General features: G+C 38.2%; 1 protein-coding gene across 1 annotated transcript in view; it reads left to right on the top strand.

Moving 5' to 3' along the window:
* WWC2 (WW and C2 domain containing 2) overlaps positions 1-25606 on the top strand; it is a 97105-nt gene that overhangs the window by 8417 nt on the left and 63082 nt on the right. Inside the window, exon 2 of the mRNA XM_074155245.1 lies at positions 24169-24278. Coding sequence (XP_074011346.1) covers positions 24169-24278 — 110 coding nt within the window. The remainder of the gene's footprint in view (positions 1-24168; positions 24279-25606) is intronic.

Here is a 25606-nt window from a genome sequence, read left to right as displayed (position 1 = left end):
ACTCCTGCAATAGTGTTCAAATGACCGGAGAAATTATGGGATGCAGCAAAGCACACCAACACTGTAAGCCTTTTAGTCAGGCCAGTGCAGTCAGTGGTTTACTACTGCAATAAGTAAGGCTTAATACACAGGAACTTATACAGTAAAGACAAATTTGTTCAAGTTCTGAGTTTTGCTTGTTCTTTTCTGGTTTTCCTCTGTTATAATCCCTAGGCTCTCTTTTTATATCTACTCTTTGAGAGAAAAACTTTTAACACACCTCAAACGTTAGTTCACTAAGGAGTTGTTAATTGGTTACACTGCTGTGTTACCTAAATTAATGACACTGCGGTCTAGAAGGTGAATTTCTTATAGCAAACCAAATTATTATGATGATACAAATTAGGCTTTTTGGTTCTTGCTTATGTTCTTGTTTGCTTCTCTGGTTCTTGTTCTACCTCAGTTGCTCGCGCTCCAGTCATCTAAAATGAGCCATGGACTTCTGTGCTGTGGCAGGTTCCTGATTTGCATTTAGGACCTGGCTGACCCATTTGCTCAGAATACGTGAAAGCCATCAAAACTTTATTTTTCCAGGCAAGTTTTTGACAAGAAAGCAAGCTTTGAAGGAAGACAAATGTAAAATAGTTAAGGTGTTTATCTTAAAAATCTTTAGAACCTCGTATACTTCATGTTCCATGTCCTTTTTTTGCCAGTCGGGTTTTGCTGAAAAGTTGTAAGATATCTTCTTTCTGGTCGTAGTTGTCATACCAAATGTGGCTAGTATTTTAAAAATACATGAAGAGTATTAAAAAAAAAAAAAAAAGAAAGTAGTGCTTCCATAATCAACACTTCATTTTAAATTTTATTCTCCATTTGGCAGGCGTATGAGAAACGCCTTCACTGCAGGGGTCTGGTGTTGAGGGATGACAGTACTTCTCAGAGGACCCTCCTTGTGGCAGGACTGTCATTGCTTATTGAGGCAGTAGGTTTCTAACATATTTTGGGAATAAGCACTCAGGAATAGCTATTTCATAATAATTTATTTGAAAATATTTTTAAAATGGCCAGTATTAGAACTTTATCTGAACGCTCTTTTCCCTTAGGTGTGAATAGTACCCATCTGTTTAACGCATGCAGTGATGTTTAAAGCTGATGTTGCACTGATGATGAACACAATAACATTCAGATATCATGAAAGGTTTCTTACGGCCTTGATGATGGTGATGTCCTGATGGGGCTATTTCAATTACATGAAAAACTATGTAAGAACTTAAGTACTTAACTTTAAGCATAAGATGATTGGATACTTGCCAAAAATTTGAATGACAACATGGTTGGATACTTGCAAATAATTTTGAAGACGTTACTTCTTCTCAGCCTTTTAGACCAATAGAGGGAATTCACCTCCACAGGAAGTCATCTATGTAGATCCTTTATTAAAAGGAAACTATATTCTAAGTAGAGGAACTTGTGAAACTTGATAGATGTTTTTTCCTGTAGATATGTTCTTTGTGTGAGATTGCAAGCTCTGATTGGAAGTATTCCACTGCAGAATGTTTATAAACTTCTTTCTTGGGCTCTTTTCTTCCACCTTACATGTCATGGGAATACTCTGATATCTAGCAAAAGCTGAACTAGCTGTTTTTGTACTTTCGATGAGAGAGTGAGAGGGACAGAGAGGTTTTATACTAATATTTTCTCCAGTTTCTCCTTCCTGTGGTGCCTCCTGATGCTGAGATGAGGTTTGATCCTGACTCATCCTGGTTACAACTGAACAGAAGTATGTGTGTCAGGTCATACCCTGGAAACCTAGTCCCACAGTCAACTGAGCTTAGTCGTAGGTCTCTCTTGGCCCAGCCATAACTCGTCATTGAGAGATGGGACTGGTGCTTAACCAAGTTTCAATTCATTACAAAGTGTCTGGCGTCTCAGGAGATGGGAAGCACTCACAAACCCCACTTTTCCCAGTTGAGATGTAGCTGAAGAGTGCTGCCTTTTTCTCCTTGGAAGATCTTCTTTGGCTGTCCATCAGCCTGACGCTGCTTGATGATGAAGGTAAAAAGGAATATTGGGGTGGCAAAATCTTTCAAATTGCCCATTCCTATAGTGGGCAATCTGTTCTCTTTTCAAGAATGTCTATGTTGAAGTCATAGAATTCTGAGCTAATTGAGAAGGAGAGTAAGCTGCTGTGGACAAACTCATCAAGGCAATTTAGAGACAGGGTTTTTTATCTGTAGTGTTGAGACCTTTGGATCTACTGTAGAAATATCCTAAGAATATACTGGGTAATGGAAATCAGATATTAAGTTGGAAGAGAGGAGGGCGGGCAGAGAATCTGCATGATAATTAACAGTCTGCTTATTTTTATTTTTTTTTAACGTGAAAGCAGCAAACCCAGTATTTTACAAAATGCATGTTTACTCTTCTGTTTCAGGGGAAAAAAAAATAGTGCTTTACTGTATTTCAGTTCTGCGTATCTGGTTGAGATATATTTGATTTTCATATGAAAACATCTTTAAGTTTCTTTCAGAGAATAAAATGGTTCGTGATACAATATGATTGGGGCAGTATTCGGCTGACACTTTTGACAGTTTGGATGGTCTGATGCTCAGATGAATTTATGAAAGAGAAATGAGACTAACAGACACTGAAGCTTTGATTTCTTGAAGAGAATTTTGTACTAGTAAAGGCTTAGAGATATTTCCCTTTCCACCTTTTGTTTCTGTTTGACACCCCTCCCTTCAATTGTATGACATAGCTATTTGTGCAACTTTGCTGTGAACCAGAGGAGAAAGTCTTGCTGCTTTTAAGCCTAAAGATGAAGAAAATATCCCATTGAAGGTCATATCACAACAAAAGCTTATAGTACTATTGCATCAGTGAAAAGTGAATTTACCTTTTTTTTTTTTTATTTATTTATTTTGAAAAGATGGATCATCTTCCTTAAACTAGACTTGGTACTGAAGAGTTCATCTTGTGAAAGCACAATTGCTGGACTAAGGATAAATTAGGTATAGAACACGAAGCAAATGAATACTGACTTTGGTCATCCATCCAGATGTTGAAGTATGTGAAAGTAACAGCAGGCAACTGATGAAAATTAGTTTTGTTTTTTAATAGAAACCACAGTGTTTTAACATGGAGATATAATTTATCCTGTTCATTATGTTGAAACCGATGGGCCAATATGTCATCTGTATCCCAGAAGAGCTTTAAAAATAATTGCAAATGGAATTGCAATGATTTACTGAATCAGAAGAAAATTGGGAGTGTGGCCTGGGATTTGTGGGCAAACACTAGAACAGGTTGCCCTGAGTGGTTGTGTATTACACAGCTATTTGTTGTGGTTGTGGGCATGACTCGGAGCAACCTGCTCTGATTTAACAGTTGCCCAATTCAGGCAGGATGTTGAACCAGATGACCTCCAGAGGTTCCTTCCCATGTACATTATTCTGTGATTACCTTTTTGTTGGTGGTTTTGTTTTTGTGTTTGTTTGTTTGGTTTGTTTTTTTTTAAAAAAAAAGGAAAAAAGTTTTCTGGGGAAGACTGGCCTGCTGTTACTGAAAGCAAATATTTCAGGATTTTATAACCAGCCATTCCCTCATTATTTACCAGGCATATGTGGGTAGACGTGGCTTTATCAGGGTTAGAGCATCAAATTAACTAAACATTGTATTTTGGAAAAAAAGACTAGTGTCAGAGAAGTAATGTGTTGATGTTTAAATTCAAGGAAAGCACTTATTACCATACTTTGACATGAAAGTCCTTAATCCCAAACCACCTGCACCTTTGATGGAAAAATTGGGTGATGATCAAGTAGCTGCAGGACAAGGAGACTAAAATGTGCTATATTGGAATGGGAATTACGAGGGTGGTGGGAGGTTACTAGTGGCTTTTTGCAGTCTAATGGCAGTAACTCAGCCATTGTCCACTTCAGTAGTGTCCGTAAAACGATATTTGGGTCAAGCTATCAATCCTACAAGCAAAAGTATAGAAATTCAATTTCTTTCTCACTTTGGAGACCAGCTCTGTTCTATGTGGTATCGATACAGATCTTCAACACCTAGGAGTTAGTGTGTACTTCTAACAACTTGAATTTTAGAATTTGATGGGGAAAATGTATATTACATCAAGCGATTGTCTTATTAAAGATACTTCTGGGTGGGCTAAGTTATTTGCAGTGTAATGTTAAAGTTACTACTACTAAATATACTAGAAGCAACTAGTTCTGATTTTTTTTTTTTTTTTTTTTTCTGTTCCTTCAAATGTGACTTTGGAAGGGACAAGGTTTTAAAGTTAGTTCCAGAAGGCACTTTCAGAGATGGATGATTGAAAACAACTCTCCTGAATGGCACCTTGCTGTACTTCATAGATCATAACAGCTTTTATTCACCACTGTGATTGTTTTTTAAATTACTACCTGTGGATGAATACTTGAAAGAATTGGCCTGCTGGCTACATATTTGGTTTGATTGGGGGCTATCTTGAAGTTGCCTTTAAATTACATGGGGTTCTTGATGATCCTAGCATTTTCTAATCTTCTTTGTACTGCATGGATTGTTTTGTTTCTTAGATTCTTGCAATTTTAGGAAGAATAGTAATTCTACATTTAATTTTTTTTTTCTTGTTTAAAAAAAAGTGTGTCATTTCAAGCTAAGATACAGAGATGCTTCTTTTAAAAATTATAAAGATGCTGGGTTTTTTGCATTATTCTTTCACTGGAAGCTGTAAATTCTGTAATGAATAATTATTGTACTAATAGTTGCTGACGGACTGGAAAGTGTTGAGTTTATAAGAGCTGCATTTGTCACAGGGAAAAATCCCAGTGACATCCGTAACAGTGGTGTACAAAAGCCATACTGCTTTAATACTTTATTGAAAAATATCAATATGGCAGTAGTGTGCTACATGTTTTTCCACAGATGGACGTTTCATTGGACTGTCACTAACAAGACAGGCAGAAGGAAAAAAAAAAAGAAAATGAATGTCATAAGACAAAGTTGACAGTTGAAGTTGGTTGAAGTATTTTGAATAAGCAGGTTTTTTTCAGAAGTTGCAGTGTTGATAAGTCTGTATAAAATGTTCCAGTCTTCTGTTTTGATGAAAAAAATGTTGTCAGAGGCCCTTTTGGGAGTGTAAAAGATTGGGAAGATTTTTATTGCTTGTTAGTCAGGGTACTGGTCTGGAATGTGAAAGAATCAGATTCCAGTCCCTTTCCTGGCTCAGAATGACTTGGTGCTATTGAAAAGCCATCGTCCCTGACTGAGTGAGACAAAGAGGTACCTGAACATCTCAGGCCTGTTTCCTGAACGGCCGTAACCCCAGGCAACAGGAAAATCTAGGTTTTGGTTTTGAAAATGGAACACTGAAAATTTTATCAGGAGGGGGGAGAAAGCAGACAAATGAATAAAAAGAAACAATGCTGTAGAAATTCCTGTGAAAGGTAATTGTCCTCTAGATAGCATTGAGAGGTGTGCCTATCACTAGAAATATTTAACCAATCAAAGACTATCCGTAATCTCCATAAATTCCTTTCCGATTTTTATCAACGCCAGTTCCCAGCTTCAGTTGTCATGTCCTGTGTGCCCTCTGTTCCTAGTATTTGATCTTTTCCCTTTTCCTTCAGAAAATAGCCCGAGTGAATAAGCAGGAGGTAGGAGTGCGATGGAAAGAGTAGGTCTCAGCTTGTTCTGTCTGTATGAATAGTATGGAATAAATAAAAGGTAGGTAAGGGTGATAGCAGCAGGAGAAGGCAACATTTTTCAATGCCCTGAAGTCCACAATATGTTAACAACTTAACAACACATCTAGGACTGTTAGCCACTGGCAGAGAGTGAGTGATTTGCTTTGTACAGTTCGTGTTATTCTGCTTCTTGGGCCATGGAGAATTCTTAGCCAGGCCTTCCTTTGCAGGTCCCCAAAAACTGAGTTCAGAAGTCCCTAGCGGTGTTTTTGTGCTAGCTGTGCCTTCAAAATTGCTTTCCCGCTTCTGCTTTCCTTTTTCTGAGGCATATAGCAGGTGCAGGAAGGAAAACAGAAGGAAACAAAGACATCAAGGTCGGAGTGTTTTGGTTCTTGTATTGTCTTAGTAGGGAATTTGCAGGCTACAGACATCCCCTGTACCTCAGCTGAGGGATTCCTCTGGCCTTTCTCTACCTCATTCTGCACCTACTGACTGCAAATCACACTCTGCAAACTGTATTCTGTCCCACTTTGACAAACAGACTGAACGGTCTAATGCAAGTACCTCCTGGAGGTATTTAAAAGACGGGTAGACGTAGTGCTTGGCAATATGGTTTAGTGCTGGGTTTTGTCATCAGTGTTAGGCTGATGGTTGGACTCAATGATCTGAAAGGTTCCTTCCAACCCAGACAATTCTATGATTCTAAGGATCACAGGAACGTCCCGTCACGTGGATCATTTTGCCTATTTTGCCTGTGTCCCTGCTGTCTGAAGCAGTTGTCCCTACTGCAGCACGCTCTCACAGCCCATTCACATGGGCCACCCATGAAGGACTTTGGTTACAGCCTAAGCATAGCGAGTACAGCAAAGGTCCTTTGGGCATCAATTCAGCTTCCTGGTCAGGTTTGTGAAAGGAAGAGATTTTTTTCTTCCCAAAGCCCAGTGAAAGGATCAAAAAAAATGCTCTAGCCTTTTTTTTTTTTTTTTTAGCTGGCACAGGGGATTGCCATGCTCCATCAGCCAGGCTAATTCCTTGGCTGCCGGCAAGGGTCACCAAGCGCTGCTGCTTCCTTGTGGATCTCCCAGCAGCTGGCTTTAGAGGGACAACAGGAAGAACAAGCCAGGCATGGAAAAACAAGAAGGCAACAGTCTTAGTTACTTTGCAAACTCTGTCTCTGTTACTTGAGGCCATGTATTTCTTCTGCAAGGTTCTGGTCAAATACAGCCAGATATTATAAAAAAAACTAAACGTGATGGTGTTTGGTTTGGGTTTTTTTGTTGTTGTTGTTATCAGGGTTCCAAATAAAAGATAACTGCTGTTATGATTAGATTCTTGAAGGCAGAAATCGCTTCTAGACAGAATGTCTTGTATGTGTTGATGCAGAAATGCTAATAATGGTTGAAATACTGTAACGTTAAGAAATGAGCAGCACTGTTGCTGCGCTGGTGCCCAGAGACTGCTCTGGTACCATTCGGTGGATGAGATCTCTAGTTCTTTAAAGTGATACTGCTTTTTAGGTAAGTTTATGTAAAGCAAACCAGAGACCTTGTTACAATCTGTTTATTGTAAATACAAGCGGTAGAAATACAATGACTTTTAACACGGAGAAGGCAGTAAGGTGAAGGTGATGGGCAAAATGAAATGCTTCTTGTATCCTTGGCGTGAAGCAGTGACATCAGCAAAAAAGACAGAACTTAGACTCTTTCACCCAGAGTTCCAATAAAGAGCAGAGTTTTTCCACTATTTGTTCAGTGTAAAAACTGATGAAACACAGGAGTTAGGTTGGGAGAGGATAAAATTACCATATAGTGAAAAAGTCAGTGAGGAGCTGTGCAGATCTCCTTCAGGAAGGTTTGCAAGTGCTTTACTTAACTGCAAAAACGCACCTTTCTTCCTTGCTGGTTTTGCCTATGAAAGTTCAGTTCTTCATAGCATGGCAGAAAAAGAGATGCTGGGCAGACTGATAACCGAAAGCGTGGAATGATCAGCCCACAAGTGTGTTAAAAATGTTTAGAACTAAATGTAAAAGAATGGATTTTTCATTAAACGAGCACGCGGTGCTTATGATTCCTATCAACTTCTACCATTTCAAAGACTTGATGGAAGATCAAATCTCTCTTTTTATGGCTGATTTAAATCAATCATTGTTCTGTCCGGCAAAATTCCAAGCCCCCATTTGAAAGCTCTTTTGAGAATTATCCTTCCCCCACCCTAGGTTATATCTGCCAGATCAGGAAATTCCAGCTTCTTCTCTTAAATTTACTATGGAATCCCCAGAGTCTAAAATGCAGAAAACAGATTTTTGCTGGACTGTGAATAATCACGATCCTCTGTATCTTCCCTAACCTTTTCACGTACTTTCTAAAATAGAGCTTTAGCCACACCGAGTGCCTGACGATAAGCTAAAAAAGCATTGCATGGACTCTCGTGAGCTTGGAAATCTGTCCTCTTGTTAGGTCAAACTCTGTGCTCGTACGCATTCTGACTGAATGTTAATTTTCATTGTATTTTTTTTCATTGCTTGACGATATACTGTAGAGCACTGAAATGCAGGCAGGCATCTAATGGCATTTTTAACAGATTAGAAGTTTGATTCCTATTTAATTACAGCGCACTTACTTTGAAGCTTTTCAATACTTCTGAAAATTGTTTTAGATGACTGATGTTTATAGGATGAGAGTCAGAAGCCTCGCCTCCAAGTAGATACGTTTTGTTTTAAAAGCTTGAACGATACATGAAGTAATTTCCAAAAGGAACCTCAGGATATCATGTAGAATTGGAGGAAAAATAGTATCTCCAAGTATTAATATTTATATTAAAGATTTTTCACAAAAGCAAATGATGTAGATTGATTTATGAGAGAGAGTAAGAGACTTTCATTGAGAAGTTTAAAGAGATTACGTAAGTAATTGGAGAGCAGAGATTTGTATCTGGACTATCTCCTAAGAGCAATCTTCTCTATTCAGTTTAAAAGAATAATAAATGGCGAATGGAGATGTAATGCTTATCTTGGCAAGGAGTGACTGCATATTTCCACTGCGTAAGCTCGTGTTGAGGTTTTTCATTACTCAAACTGTATAAAAACTTTACGTCTAACAAAACACTTAAAGTGATTTTTATGAAGTAATCATTTAAAAATACTGTGTCTAAGAAATTCCAGTAGTCTGTGAAACTGCAGCTTTCTAGTCAGCTGAATTTATTGAAACATTGCTTATATGGAAACTTGCCTCTTCCAGTACAAAAGATATATACAGCGTGGGAGATTACTGTTTAATCAATTGTTTATGCTTAGGCGTTGTTTTTCTATGAAAGTGCCTCTGCTCACTATTTGAGACAGTATTGTCGTTTTCTGTGTCATTAGCAATTGTTTTTAAACTCTCTCCTTACTAGAGCCTCATTAAGGAACTAGTTCTGGCTAAAAAAAAAAAAAGTAAGTCAAAACAGCAAAAGTAAAGCCTCTCGGAGAAGGACAAAATATTTTTTAGCTTTTATTTTAGCAAACATGGTGAAAGTCGGGTAAGTAAAATATTAATCACAGCCAAAGTTTGCTTCTGTCCTCGTTGAAGGTGATGGTAAGGCTGCCTTTGACTTCCTTGACTTGCTGTGTCAGGTTGTGCATCCTTCGCAATGTGACTTCACTTCACATTGCTCTACTTTGACATTCAACTATCCAGTAGATCAAAGTAGTGCAATAAATAGAAATTTTCCTAATTGCCCAAGCATTTCCATGTCATAATACAGCAGGAATTAAATGTTGTCCTCTCTAATTTCTTCCTTTTTCTCAGAAATAGGGCTTTGCAACCAGGTAATGTAGGTTGAGGGGTTTTTGGGCTAACAACAACCCAAAATCAACCTGTTGACTTTCACCGCATAAAAACTGCACAGGGTAGTTAATAATCTCTCCGGTTTTGCATGTTTAGTTTTCTCTGTCTGTTTTAGTAGCTTAATAGTAAGGAGTAGTAGTAGTAATCGTGTATATTATGGTATTGTCTACGATCTCCATCAAGAGCCAGGGTTTCGGTGTCTGTTAGGAACTCTGTTGTTTCATGACTAGCTCACACCAATCTGAATTGGGACTGCAAGTGATTCCACCCTCTCTCTTGCATTGGCGTTAGTACCAGTAGTGAACTGGTTAGGCAGATAAACGGGTTAAAAAAAAAAAAAATAAATTCAATCTCTCCCACTAGTTTATTTCTTTGAACTGACTTACTATGGAGCTCTCTGGACTAGCTTAGCTTTCCATTTTTACTAAAATTCAATATTGACCATATATCATTTCCCATAAATGGGATTAATGTAAATCTAAGAAATGTCAACTTCAAGTAGTACTTCTTTTAAAAAAAAAACATCCTTTGTGACTATAACTCAACTGAAGGAAAAAAAAAGTTAGGAAGAACTCTAGTGACATTATAAAATGTTAAATAAGTAAATGTTTATTAAATAAGAATACATTAAAGGGACTTCAAAGATACCTTTGCTTGTGAGTTGTGGCAGCTCCGTAATGTTCTCTGTAGTGAGGCGGTTTGAAGAATTCTGTCTAACAAGGGTCCAGTTTGAAGTGTGTGCACAAGGCCAAAGTCTTTTTTTTTTCTTTTTTTCTTTTTTTCTTTTTTTCCTCCCACTGGGAAGCGTTCTCTTCGCTTTCATCAGTGTAAATTAACTCTTAGGATTTGTCTATTATGTATTCCTTTTTGTTGCCAAAGCATAAAGTTTGTGCCATACTATTTAGCTATGCTGCTATTTTAGTAGCTATCTTGAAAACATCACCTCTCTTCTTTTTTTCTCTTTTTTTTTTTTTTTTTTTTTTTGTCTTTTTAATCATTAATGTAAAGGTCAGCAGCTTCTATGTAGCTAGAGTCTTTTCTTTAAATTTACTTTGTGACTTTGTGTCTGACATGGTTTCAGTCTTCAGAATTCCCATTTCCAATCACAACAGCCGCGGGAAAGGAAGGAGTGGCAGATTTAATTCATCTTTCTGCTTGTGCTAGAGGAAGAGTGAATTTAGAATAGAAGCTCTAATAGGAAAATGGTTACATCTGGAATATCATGTTTACAAAGAACAGATCCACAGTGACAGTATTTTTTTGTCTGAAAATTCAGTTTTTGAAAGGCTTTACAGTTTTGCCCTCAACAAAACGCTGTGGCGGCAAGGTCCAGGTATGAGAGTGTGTTGTACAGAACTTTGTTTTGAGCCTGCTCTTCTGTACTTTCTGCCTCCTTGTAGTGTAAGAAATAGAGAATATCTCTTTCTTTCCTTGTATACAGTATTTCCGCTCTGTAAACAACTTCCGAATGAATAATTTTAATCTGTTTAAATACATTACATTCTATACCCTCATTTCCGTTGCCTGATTTTTCTCTGTGTCTTGGTCTGTGGTTTTACTTTCTAGACGCTGTTGTGGTGTGTTTGTAAATAAGCTGTTAGGCAGTTTGGCTTCTGCTAAATGTTGAGCTGATTCTAAGAGCTGAGCTCCTCAAGGAGTTGAATGACTTCTTCACTGGTGTTGGCAAAAATACTTGAAGTCCCTTGTTCCAATTAAAAGTGATTCAGTGGTACGAGATCTCTTCACAGGTTTTCATGCGTGAACTCTTTCCTTTTTTAATTTTCAGTTTCCTAAGCATTAGCGTAAGCAATTGAGTTTGAAAATGTGCAAAATAACCTCGTTTTGGTGTTTGCGTCTTCTTTCCTCTTCTTCCATATGCTTTCACCTTGAAAGGCAGGACTGGTAAAACATTGCTGTTACCTACTCATTGGGAGTATTGTGAATATTGTTTCGATGTTCGTACGCTTATTTGAAGAAATTAGGATAATTTACTCAGTGCTATTAGTGACCACAGCCAGGGACTAGGTTTTAATATGTACTATGCTCTCCCAAGTAATTCCTTAACTGGGATTAGAATAAGCTTTTTTAAATCAGTGATGCAAACTGCTAATAAACCTGAAAGGAGTGCATTTCCACATGTGGGAAAGGCAGACAGCTCTATTCCAGTCTGGTAGGTAGAGCAGTAGCTCATCTGGCAGCTCCAGGTTCCCTTTTACAGCGTCTCACAGAATTCCTCAGCAATCTTTGCAAATTACTGCCTCGGAAGCATTTCCCTTGCTCTGAACAACTGTTTGTGCCAAATGTACTCGGTAAAGAGGAATGTGTGATAAGCACTTGTATGCTGGGGGTAGAGGAAAGGCTTATAAAGGTTCAGCGTGCTTTTTTTGCCTATTTTTTTTTTCTTTTATTCTCTTTTTTTGGCTTTATTTTCCCCTCTTCTTTTTTTGAGCTTCACCCTTCTAGGAATCAAAAAGCATTATCTGACCTGAAAGATGTTTAGTCAGTTCGATGTGAGAAGCAAAAGCTGGTTTCTTCTTTTTTTCAAATAGAAAATAAACTGCATATGCGCTGTATTCCTGCGAGTGACTACGAGAAAATTTGCTGCATTTGTTACAGGGTTTGGGGTAGTTTTTTTTTTTGTTTTTTTTTTAGGCAGTTTCTAGGAGTGGGTGTGTGGGAAGGAAGTCACAGCAAAACATTTACATGTTTCCTGTTGGATAATTGTTGCATATTTCCCATTCCTCGAACATTACGGCCACTGGGAGAAAAATTTAATCTAAAACTTGAATTCAGTTAAAATTATGAATAAAGAAATGTAAAACCAGTAAAGATGCTGAAGGAATTCTGCATTGATTTTGTTTAATATAATGCTATTTTGGGAGTATCTTGGAATATACAAAGAAAGGCAGTTTAATTTTAATAAAAGCATTGCAAACTAGAGTTTTACGTATTAAAAATAATTGGTGGAAGGGATTGACTGTAAGCCAGAACGTTTATCTGAAGTCTTCTTAAAATTGTAATTCTACTTACTGTAGTTTTACAGTACCTTGACACTTCAGCATCTTGCACTTTTGAGTTCAATGTTAGATTTGTGTGAAGCAAACATTTGCTGCAGCTTTTACTCCTTATTTCAGTTTTGTGCGGTTTTACTAATATATAGGTCAGGCTTTGGCTTCCATCACTCTACTCTCAAGAATGTAAAGTTTTTTTCTAGAGGCTGTCTTCTATGAAACCATAGCTGAAATGATTTGAGGGAACTTTCTGAACAATTTGCAACAAGGGTTGGTAGAGTTTTTTATGGTCTCATATTAATATTAAAATATATATATATATTCCCTCTTCCTTTTTCTTTTTACCATTATGCTGCGTGCAGTTGTATAGAATCAGTGGTGTGCTTGGTTTTTTTCCATGTAAAAAAACGGTTAATGCATTTTAAAGATTTCACCTTCTCCTGTAGCATCTGGAAATAGTTTCCCTGTGCCCAGATGTTGGCCGAGTGCTTGTGTGCCATTTAAGCTCTGATCTAGCACAGTCTTTTTGCAAGAGGAGCTGCAGCGTGCTGCAAAACACATAATGGTTTAATGAAATATGCATTAAAAATTGTTACAAAAGAAATGACTGGATGAGAAGCTGGAAATTGGGACATGAAGAACTCGGTTATTGAGAATAACCGTCTCCCCTGGGACGCAGTTTATCGGTCTGTGACCAAATTGCGGTGACCTCGGGCAGTTAACTCAAGTTGGCTCTTCCCTGCTCCTGGAGTGATTGGTGTACTTGACTGGAGTGCTTCACCATGCTGAAAGTTGAAGGTTTGGGAGATTATTTGAGATGTTCAGATGGATGGTACTTTTCAAAAGTGCTTGTCGCAGATTTAAGTTTCCTGCTACTGAAATTGGTAACGCTCCTGCTGGCTTCAGTGGAAGCAGACTTAGACGAGGAGAGTCTTTAAATATCCTCTCTATGAATCCAAAGGTTCCTGGCAATGCAGCGTTTGTTTGCAGGAGGAGTGAAGGGGAGTTCACAGAACAGAATTTTTAAAATCATTTTCTGTAGCTGATGAGGTGAGTAGTGGGGTGACTTGGACTAGCGGGTATACGAAATTACAGAAAAGAGGAAGGGGAAAGGGTAATGATAGGGAAGATCTTTTAATACTGATATTAACTATCATGATTGTTTTTGGGGTTTGACTGTGTTCCTTCTCAGAAATGCATTTCTCTTCCCAGATTTAATTTTCACACCACAGAAATGTCCTGTATTTAACCCTTTAGTAGTTAACTACCTGCTATAAAGCCTGCTTTTGGTTCTTAGTGCCTGACACAGCCAAGCTGACAAATCATCCAAAATAACAGAAAAATGTTTTAATCCTCTATTATAAGTGTATCTGGTTTGATTTATTCTGATAAAGCATTCCAGCCTATGGACATTTTCCTCCCATTGTTTGTTATATCATGCTTCAATTAAATGGTCAGCTTTTGGGGACAGATGCTGCTCCTGTGGAAAATTATTGCAGAGTTTGCTCCTTTTTTGAATTTCCTGAGCCCATGCTTGATGGGGTTTGAGTTTGGGGGGGTTTTGATTGTGTTTTCGTGTGTTATTTTGTGGGTTTTTTTGGTTGGTTGGTTGGTTGGTTTTTACTGGTGTATTTGTAAGGGTGCATCTTCCTATTGAAGAGGAACAGTTTGATAATAAATGTATGAAATGAGAAGCAGAGTGATACAAGACAAGTAAAAGAAACATTTCCATGTCAAGTGTGCAGGATTGGGAACACTTAAAATTACTGGAAAAAATATTAATGATGTTTATGGCATTAGATTAAAACTAATAGCTAAGTTTCTTGACGTTTTTCTCAATTGATGACAACACAGATTTCCCTCTATCAAATGTACAACCACGTATGTACAAATAACCTGTAGCAACACTGCACATAAAAGCCTTTTCATAATGGCACTGCATTTAAGCTTTCCAGGGGAAAAGCTCAAAGGTCATAGCGTTGGTTTATGGCTGTGGAATTATCCCTGTGCTGGGCTATGGTTATCAGACATTCCTCACATTCCAGGTGTCTAATATTATGGTGCTTACATGCCAGCGCAGGACCAACTGCTGCGTCAAAGAAAAACGCAGGAGAAAAACTTTCAGGGTATTGCCCACTTCCACTCCTCTTCCCGACCCCCTCCCTTTCCCCCCTAACCTTTCAAAATGTCATCTTTGCATTGAACTTGACAATGTTAAAGGGATAAACAAATTACAAGCAGTGATTTGTTGGGAAGTTTTGCCCTACAAAATCAAATAGCTAATATGCTGAGCTGGAAAATATCGGTTCTTCTTTTCACTTAAATATTTGTTTTCTTCCATCGATGATAAAATGATGTGTAGCTGTGTTCAGTGTAAGGTTTTTTTCCCTTCCCTGTTGGTAATAGTTAAGTGGAAAGGCAAACCAGTTTATCATCCTCAAAAGGAAAAGGAAACAAAAACCCCCATGCCAGCAGGCCACTTGACCTGGTCCTGCAACCACAGTGAGTGTGGGTCCCTTCCTTCCCAAAACCGTTCTTCCCCTTCTGGGTCTCAGATATTCCATTTTTGTGCCTTTTCAGCAGCACCTGTGAAGGGACAGAGAGAGCTGACATTGAGCTAATGTTGATCCCTTTGCAGCTGTGGAGAGGCAGATGCGCTCTGCTTCGTTACCGTTATATTTTTATGGCAGTGATTAACATGCACATAGCGTAGCCTCTTCTGGTAAGCTGGAAGGTATTCCCTCTGCGCCCATCTCCCCCTGTCTTCTGCCTCCTGGACCAAAATCTTAAATCTGTGTGTTCTCTGCTCGCTCGCTTCCGTTCGTGCGTCTGCCTGTGAGAGGGACAGCAGTCGCCTGGTTTGTATTTTTTTCTGTGGAGGAAACAGGCAAGATCTTTAGAGGACCTCAAGATTTCCAGCCTTAACTTCCAGCGTAAAGCTTAGGCAGTTTGGGGATGAGCATTGAAGAGAAGTCTTTTAAAATAAAGAAATAAAAAGGGTAGTAATTTCTGTTAATATACTGCAAGCACTTAATTGCTGATGATTTTACAGTATAGTTGAAAAACTAAGTGAAGTAGGAAGATGTTTTTTGGGAAAACTGTTCCACCATATAAGATTTTAATTTTTTTTTTTTAATTTGCTTTGGTTTGATTTTTTTTTTTTTCCCCCTCCTTTCATTACTTGGTGGGTTACTTGTTTTTTAGTTTGGTTCACTACTTCTGCAGATTTTACTGGCCACACTAAGGCAAAACCCGCTCCAAATATACATCCTTTATTTGTCTAAAAGATAGCATTTATTCTGTAGGGGTTTTTTTGTTCAGCTATTTTTATTACCAGGTTGCATTTTTGAAGACCTTCTTGTGCTGCTGTTTAAGTGGACTCAAATTCTTTGCAGTTACAAGTAGATTTTTGATTTAAAGAACTTGTTGCTCTCAATGTGCAATGCACTTTTTCTGGTAAATACGTGGCTGTATTGGCTTATAACAGTCATGTTCATAATAGATGTTAGAAACTGAGAAATTTTGTCGGATTTCTGGTGTTTGATGTTGTACAAGTTTAGTAAGTCATGTATAAATATATTGAATTTAGGATTTTTTGTTGTAGTGGGGTTGCAGAAATATTTGTTTTCATCCTTGCCCTGGAAATTAGATGTTTAGTTAAATCAAGAAGAGTAGTTCCTGGCAAATATTTGAGGAATGGAGTGTAATTTTCTACTGTAGTTAGCGCTTGTCTCCAAAGCCAGTCATTGCTGAGGTATCAGCTTGTTATTTCTAAGTGGTTCTTAGTGAATATGGTGAATGGTTGTGTGCCATAGTTCAGTGTATGAAACTCTGTTTGCTGAACACAATGTTGTGTTCACCTGGGCTGTGTTAAGACAAGAGTCTTAATGGGAATTAATTAATTGAGATTTTTCAAAGTCTTAGATGTTCCCAGAAACATCATTGAATGTGGCCTAGTCCCATCTACATGAACCCACAGCTCACTTGTACTATGGGAGATGCTGTAAACCACTGCCAGTACCAGTTCAGTACTGGAAACCAGTCTTTTAAGTGTGTAAAATAGTTGCAAGAGCCCATTATCCCAGTAGTATATACTCAAATAACGTCTAGCTAATATGTGTTGCTGTAAGATGGTGAATGTACTTCTGTATGTCCCTTAGTACAACCCCCTATCTGCATGTGTGTCCATTTTCATTTACCAACAAAACCCTCTAAAACCCAAGACGTGTATTTTTTTTTTTTAAGGCCTGCCGCCTGTCATAAGGTATTCAAAGGCTTAAAAGAGTCATAGGATAGAAATTGCAAGCTATTAAAAATGACGCTATACCAGTATGTGTTTTTAGAAAACTACAGTCAGTGCCCAAATATCTCAAGTTTTCATTCTTTTTATAAAAATTTGACTGTTTCACCCATCTTTGTATTACCAGGAGCAAAACGATCTGAAATCTGGAAACCAAGTGCAAATTCATTAAATGTGTCCAGGAAATACTTGCTTGATGGAGTTCATAAATCTTTGTCTCCTAAAAGTGTCTGACTCCGCTGTGACTTTATGCTCTGCGCTTGGTTTTTTTGAGTATCCAGTCGTGGTGCAAAAAGGCTATAGGCATAAAGGAGCATAATTTAATGTTCCTGAGAATTTTTGCATAATTAAAGAATGGGGTCACGTTTAGTTTCAACTGCTGTTAGTAATTCTGTATTGGTGTAGAAAAGGTAACAAGGTGAAGAAGGTAAGGAGACGCATGACCTTACCATGTTTGTTTATTTTACACCACTGCTCTAAACCAGGAGCTGCCACCGTGCTACTCCTTGTTTGACATGTTCTAAGGTGGCACTGGTGTTCGCTTAGTTATTCTTTCGAAATAATACCTGTAATAAAGGGGCAGTATATCTTAATAATACCCTTATTAAAAGAGAACGTACCGAAGCGATACAAAGGTTGTACGTAATGTCTTGGCCTGGTAGACGAACAGGAGGCACTACTCTGTTAAGAACGTGGTGTTTGGAAGCTGAAATCCCGTCAACAAGCTCATGAATGAGGTTTTTTGAGAGAGAGAGAGAGATTGTGCGTGGGATTTCCTAGTTTATAGAATTGAATGAACAAAGAATATGGCAAAAGGGTGTTTTATGGGCGTGTAAATTCTGTCCCTTTCCACAGGTAAATGGCCCAGTTACCACTTTTTAAAGTTAGGAAAGTGACAGCAGTATTAGTAATAGAAAATAAACACATTTTGCTGCAGCTTCAGCCACTGTAATTTAGAAGAGGAAAATTGCCTTCCCGATGTAATGTAACTTTCTCGCTGTGAATGGATCCTGACCTCAGCCATAGGTACCGGCAATGCCTCTCTTTAACTCTGACCTGCAACATGGAGCTTGGTCTCTTTTGCTGTTCTATATGCTCTCTCTCTGCTGCCTGCTATAGTATTCATCCCGCTTATAATTTAGTTACCTTCTATAGGCTAAGGAGCCTGCATTCAGAGTCCTCCTGTCATCACCAGAAAAAGAGGGAAACCTTCAGTGTGATTCATCTTCAATCTAAACAGGTGTGCTGAATCAGCCTCTCTAGGGAACCTGAAGGAGTAATTCAGGTTAGATAACTAACTTCTGAAGGTAATGAGATGAATTGCAGCCCTGAGTTTTATATAAGAAATCCATCTTGGGTGCCTGAAATGAGTAAAATCCATGTTTGGGGTGGGGTTAGAAGACACGTTTATAGATCCTTCAAAGTCACGATGCCTATAGCATTAGAAAGTTGGGTAAGAATTGAGTTGATTTTAATATCCAACTTGAGCACTAAATTCAGGAGTTCTAGTGAAGAATTTAGAACATTTTTCTTCTCCCATTTATACATTCCTTTCCCTGATTATGTGATTTAAGTTTTTGCATTTGCTGGTCTTGAGCTACTGGATCAAAATAAATTAGATTAACTAAATAATAATTTTTAAAAAATGCTTTCAGTTGTCCTTTTGCAAAATGAGAAATTAGCTGATGTTGATCATATGTGCCTGTTCTGTGCTTCTGTTGGGTTTCTTCTGATATGTTTTAATAGATGCTCATTCCTGCACTTCTAAATAGTAACTTTTGTTCTGTGCTCTCAATTCCTAGAGTGCGGAAAAGAGGTACGTTTTTCATAACAGTTTCTGTCTAGGAAAGGTACTAGTGAGTACTGCATTGTAAGAGAAAATAAATAATGGGATATGCCTCACTACGTATGAGGATGAATGGGTGTGAAATTTAATCAGTACAGCACTTCATAGAAGTGTCACACAATATCTTGCTAGGTGGCAAAGAACATGAGGTCATTTTGAGTAGGGGATAATCGGGATTTGGAGAAAGTTTTCAAATGCATGTTGATGTTGCTTTAGAAGTTGCATGTTGACTGTAGTTATAATTGAATTCAAAACTCCAAGTCTTGATTATAGGTCGAGCACCACACAGCAAAGGAGATATTCTTGGAAGTCATTTTGAAAGAGATTAACGTGAACCTGTTCATAATTCTCAGGTAGTTATGTACCTGCTACAAACCTGCATTTTATTGCTTTCTAATTTAAGAAAAGGTTTGTTGTGGTTTTTTTCTTTTTGGTCTGTGTCTCTTCCCCCTCTTCCCCGTCCCCCCAGTTTTCTGATCTCTGCCTACTGTAACCTTTCTTCTTCCCCACACCCTCCACCATATCTATTATAAATCACAATAAATCAGTCTTAAAAAATTGATGCAAATAATTCTATCTAAGCAAAACAAGTCAAGCTGTACCCACATAGTCCTTCAACGTGTGGATAAAATCGGGTCTTGAAGTACACCAAGGAGGTGAGTGATACTGGTATCAGCTGAGTTCAGAAGAGAGCAAAGACCAAAGTCCAGTTTCCTATCGATAAAGTAGAGTCCTAATCATGATATGGATAACCTCTGGTTCAGCGTTACCATTGATTTCATCCTGGACTGATTTTGGAGGAAAAAAAGGAGTCAGAGACGGAATGCAGCATTACTCTTGCATAGAGCAACGTGTTGAAAATAATGTGTTAGTGTGTATATATACATACACACGCATTCACATTTTTAAGAACATGCACATTGATAATCTCAGGTCACAGAAGCGTGAAATACTGTGGGCTGCTCGTATCTCAGCAGAAGGATAACATTCACTAGTATATGTTGTCAATGTCTCATTTTTTGTAGACTCTGGCCTTAGGAAGAAACCTTTCTTCCCTGTATTTTTGTGATCTGGGGAGTGCATCAAGCAAGAAAGTTGTCCAAATGGAACAATATTGCACGGACAATCCATCAGTCTGTAGTTACGGTTCCATTTTACAGTATCATCCTCCTCTTTGTGAACTCTAGATGCATATAGAGACATTCATATAGGCATGGCTGCAGATGCAAGTGCAACTATTAATGATAACACATATCATCATAGAATCTACATTCTAAGATCTCAGTTAACTTTGTGTTTTGAAAACTTTAAAGAAAAATGAGGTGGTAATACGGCTTCTCAGTTTGTAAGCGGTATTTGTCTCCCAGGTTTCCCAGGGCATCTGTGAAGTGATTGGCAATAACATATACTGTTTACATAATGGAATTACAGAATGTTTCCTGGTTTTCTGAAGAGTAGCCACTTCTCTTTACGCACACCCGCTTTCTGTTCTCCTGGCTGGGGAGTAACACTTCAGACGCTGAAACGGGAGTGTTATATAGGGTTGAGTAGGTAAAAATGTTATATAGGAGCTAAAGGGTAATAAATTAGCCTTCACTTGGAAGGAGTTCTATAAAGTTAAAAAAAAAAAAAATGCCCATAGGTGAGAATACTTGAGCTTAATGATACGCATTTAAAAAAACCCCACCTTTTCTTAATGAATTAAACTTCATACCATACTAAATGTGGACTTTAAGTCATCCTTTTTAGAGTATCGGCATTCTTTTAAGAACATGTCAATTGATGACTACAAACTGAAAAAGTGTTATAAACTACCTCAGAATATCAATGCCCTGAGATGCAGCACTTAATCCTCTATTATGGTGCAATAAACCTCATTTTGCTTGGGTCATGGTTAATGAACGTAATGGCAATCCATCTATCATAGGTTGTGATAATGATCTTCACACGGACAAGATTCAGTCCTTGCTCTAAGTATTATTTCCTTTCCAATTACATCTTGTAACTCTCTTTCCTTTCAACTTTTGTCCTGCAAATTTTCTCTTGCATTTTACTTATCTTCATGTCATTTTGATCTCATCCGTTTTCCAGAGGTATTTTGAAAGGATTTTTCAAAATCCTGTTTATGTTGAGACAGTTCTGAGGGCCCCAAGCAATGGGGTATGTCCTTGTGCTGATTGCTTCTGAATGGTAAAAGTCTGTGTCAGGCTCGAAAATCTTGTGCTATTCAAAAACTCTGGAACAAAAAAAAAGAGAGTTGTGGGGATGTAACACTCAAGTAATTGTGATCTTGTTATGTGCAAACTTTTTTGAGTTTTAAAAGTCTACTCGGTCAGGTTTTAAGGCTGCAATGTCCAAGCATGATCCAGCAGAGCAGAATTCATAGAGTAATTTGTCCCGTACTGCCTGTTTTTCAGGGTCTCTGTCTCCCTCTTCTTTTTTTTAAGGTCCAGAGTGGGTCACTCAAGTACTTTTCCGCAGTTTTTTAGTGTCACTTTAATTTATGGAGTGGCTGGGATGAGAGATTGGCTGCTATTTCTCATGGTGTCTAATATCTGGCAGGTGATAACACCTGGAGGGAACATTCCCATGGCCAGAGTGGTCTGACCTACAGAGTGTGCTATAATAGTAAGAAGTCAGTGTTTGATTGATAATAAAATTGGTGTGGAGTGCAAATGAAAAGCCAGGATAATATTGGGTTTAGATCCTTCTTGTAGAGGTGGTTTAAAAATCATATCCTGTGGTTGTTGGTGACTGTGGTGTTGTATCTTTGGTGAAGGTATTGAACGCTTATGCAGAGTTCTAAATTAACTTATTAGAGACCATCTGACCATGTTTATAAGAGTTTGTTATCATCCCTACTCTGCTATATGGTATTTCAAATGTTTTTTCTACTTGAACTGCAAGACTTGTGTTTGGAGTTAATATTATAATGTTAAGGATGACGTTGAACGTTTATTTTTGTTCCATTTAAGATGTTTCATGAAAACCCGCATTTGTAATCTAATTTGAGGCAGGACTTTCTTCATAGCAAGATGTGGGCTTACGTTGGCACAGGTTGATGGGATGAACCGAACTCATCAAAGTGCTGTTGCTTTTATGTGACTGATGCTACTTCGGGGCAGTATCGACCTGGGAATATTCTTCTAGCTGTAACAAATGCTAATCATGGAATCATAGAATGGTTTAGGTTGGAAGGGACCTTCGAGATCACCCAGTTCCAACCCCCCTGCCATGGACAGGGACACCTCCCACCAGACCAGGTTGCTCAGAGCCCCATCCAGCCTGGCCTTGAACCCCTCCAGGGATGGGGCAGCCACAGCTTCTCTGGGCAACCTGGGCCAGTGTTTCACCACCCTCATAGCAAAGAATTTCTTCCTAATATCTCATCTAAATCTCCCCTCTTCCAGTTTAAAGCCGTTACCCCTAGTCCTATCACGATATGCCCTTGTAAAAGGTCCCTTTCCAGCTCTCTTGATGTTGATAAGTACGTGTAGGTAGCATTTGGGCAGGTGTATTGTGTCTGGCAGTGCTTTGTGGGCAGTCGTTAGCCCGCTGGGCTACGTACCTGCCATCCCGGCCACAGCAGCAGCTTCTGCTGCCCTGAGAAAAGGAGGAGGATGAGGAGCAGAATGGCAGGGCCGAGCTGGGCTTTCTGGAGAGCTCTTTCTCCAAGCAGCCTCACTCAGAGCACCGCTATGTCTTGGACTCTTGGACTGTGAAGCAGCATATAGTGGTTGAGAAGAACAGGTAAAGAAGTTACTCCTCATTCAACTGAGAAAAGTGTCTCTGGCTGGCCATTCTCATGGAGAACCTCTCCCAGTCAGCAAGACTTCTCTCACAGGTTGCTTGTGCTGCTTGCAATCCATGTTTTACATCCTATGGATCCAGATGTAATCCCACATTGGTCATCTCGCCTGAATTGTGTAATAGTTTTCAGTGTGTTTAGTGGTTTTGCACAACAGTTTGTAAGTGGCAAAAAAATAAGCAAACTTGCCTTATTTGTGAATTTGTTCAGGACCTCAAAATTAAGCATTGGTAACCTTCATAGGATTATGCTGTAAACTTTGGAGAAATATGAGGAAGTAGATTCATGCTTACAATTTAAAAAAATAAATCTATCTACACTCTGCAGAGATTTTTGGATCGTAAGAGCTTGATTCTTTGTAATTTCTTCAACCCTGGTTTGGAGGAATAAACTTATTGCCCTATTTAAAGAATTGACAGGTCAGATCCATCAGTAATAATAATATATTTGTGGGACAATGATTTCTAGATCAAACCCGTGCTCAAATTTCTATTTTCTCAGCTGTAAGAAAAATTTAATTTGATAGTTTTGGAAAAGTATTTTCTATGTAGTGTTTTCTACACAAAAAAGCCCATTCATGTTGTAGAAAGTAAAATGTACTGTTCTTTTCTCTTTCATTCCTCACTAAAATGTCGATAAACCAGTTTCTTTGAGTCAGAAACTAATTGAAGAAAAAATACTGAAACAAAAATAAAGCGTATGTGGATCAGACTATTAGCTTTTTATTTGTATAGGATTTTCAAGATGAGATGAAAAAACAGTCTTAGGTGATAGAACTTAAGCAGCAGTGAGCAAAGGAGGTGGTGCTCACGTATCCCACAAATTGCTCTTGATAATCTTACTCTGAAGATTTTTTTTTTTAAACTCTGGATGTGTACTAATCTTACTGTTACTATGGTGACAATAAAACCTTAAATCTCTTGTTCTACCTATTAAATACATCAGTCTATCAGACATGGCATTTATCTGTGGGTTTATCAACAGGAAACTCAATACTCATTTAAAAAAAAAAAATGGCAAAAATATGGTGATATAAAGCTTTGCTCAGCTTCAGTTGGAAAAGAGCCCATGTATTATTGTTATCAATCTATTTCTTGTAGCAAATAGGTGCTCCATTATGAGAATGAAAAACTTCATTTGTCTGTCTTCCTAGAAAGGTACCATTTGGGCATCTGAAGGTCCATTAAATGTTATTTATAAAATGTGTCGTCTTTGCGCTCCTTCTCCATGCTGCTGCTTATTTTATTCAGGTATGTGCATCTGAGATGGTTGCGTGCTCTTTTCTGAGTTTCCCATCTGTGGTCATTAGAGAAGATGATCTTGAAATCCCATGCTCTCATCACTGACTCAAGGTTGAAGGGTCCAGTTCTCCTGGACAAATAGAAGTGTAGACTTTCTTTTTCTACAAGCTATTGGTTATTGTTTAGTTTTAAACTGTCAAATGTGAAAGATGTTGCAGTGAATTTCTCACTTGAGTGCCTGTACTGAAAAATGTTTGCAATAACTTATATTATGGTTTTGGAGTTAATGAATTCAGAAGGATGGAATAGGGGGAAAAAAAAAATCAAAAGCCTAAACTTTAAAAGGGAAAAAACAACTCACTCTCCTTTCTCCCTGGGATCTTTCTCTAGCTTCTGTCATAACAGGAATTAATATGAATAACAAACGTGTGGAAGAGAGAAAACCAATGCCATTATCTTGTTTCTTTGTTTTTAGGTTAACAAAGCCCTTGTCATTTGCGGATTGTGTTGGGGATGAACTGCCGTGGGGATGGGAAGCTGCATATGATCCTCAGATTGGTGTATACTATATTGATCACGTCAACCGTAAGTATTTTTCAATGTATTTATTCAAATATTGGTTATATAAGAAGATTCATCTTGATTAGAACTTCCTGAGAAGCTTCTAAAGCATAAGTGGGAGCAGGGAAAGATCTCTTGTGAAAAAAGCGTAGTTAAAGTAACAATTTCTGATTTTCAGTAACTTGTATATGAGATCTGGCAAATGTACTGTAGTTCTAAGAATGTTGCAGAACACATTTCAGGCTATAAATAATGCTGTATTTTGTAGTAATTGGAAAGGGAATGGGGAATCAAAATGCTGGGGAAAATTTGCCCTATGGTATAACATTATTGGCTTTAAAAGGCTTACAAGAAAATCTGCTGGTACAAAATGGCTACATCTGTTTCTACATATATTTTTAATTGCATAGGAGTTATGTCTAAACCATACAAAACTATAGCAAAATTTGAAATACCGTGCTTGTTAGACTTACTGAAATAAATATATTCCTGAAAGTTTTTATCTTCTTTTTATGCATTTATTACTCCATAATAATTCATACCTTTTTCTATTTTCTCAGAAATTGTCTTTAATAACATAACAGAAGAGATTCCATTTGAAATCAATACCTGAATGTAGGTGCCTGCATCTATGCTAGCAGTGCTGTGTACTTACTTTAAAAATAGTAAGGTGGCCGTTTGAGATGCTTTAGGTTAGCAGACACAACTGCACAAGGTCAGTAGATACGGCATGGACAGTAAGAGATCAGTGGTCTTCTGGAGAAAAAGCTGGAGACAAGGCTTGTTGCCCCATGGCATCTCAAATGTATGGGCAAGTGAATCAACCTTGAGATGTCTAAGCTGCTTTTGTAGTCAATAGCTGTCTAGTCAATACAGTCAACACGATGTGAAGTGCGATGTAGCTGACTGGTTGGGTGTCTGCTTTGAAGATGAGCTGGTTTAAGCTCTTTTGGTTGGGTTGGACATTAGATATCTAAACTGAAAGAGCGGAGTTTTAGATGAGATCTCAGGAAGAAATTCTTTGCTGTGAGGGTGGTGAGACCCTGGCCCAGGTTGCCCAGAGAAGCTGTGGCTGCCCCATCCCTGGAGGGGTTCAAGGCCAGGCTGGATGGGGCTCTGAGCAACCTGGTCTGGTGGGAGGTGTCCCTGTCCGTGGCAGAGGGGTTGGAACTAGATGGTTTTTGAGGTCCCTTCTAACCCAAACCGTTCTATGATTCTATGAGGTAGATGTTTAACCTTGAACTGAATCCTACACAATAACCTCATTTGGGCTTTTATAGCCTCACTTTATTGGAATAACAAGAGAGTTCTCTATCTTACGTGTGGTGTTAAACATTGCTGAATTTTAAAAA

This window comes from Numenius arquata, chromosome 10, assembly GCF_964106895.1.
Source record: "Numenius arquata chromosome 10, bNumArq3.hap1.1, whole genome shotgun sequence".
Classification (NCBI taxonomy): domain Eukaryota; kingdom Metazoa; phylum Chordata; class Aves; order Charadriiformes; family Scolopacidae; genus Numenius; species Numenius arquata.
The sequence above is the reverse complement of the archived record's forward strand: the minus strand, read 5'-3'. Positions and strand labels throughout refer to the sequence as shown.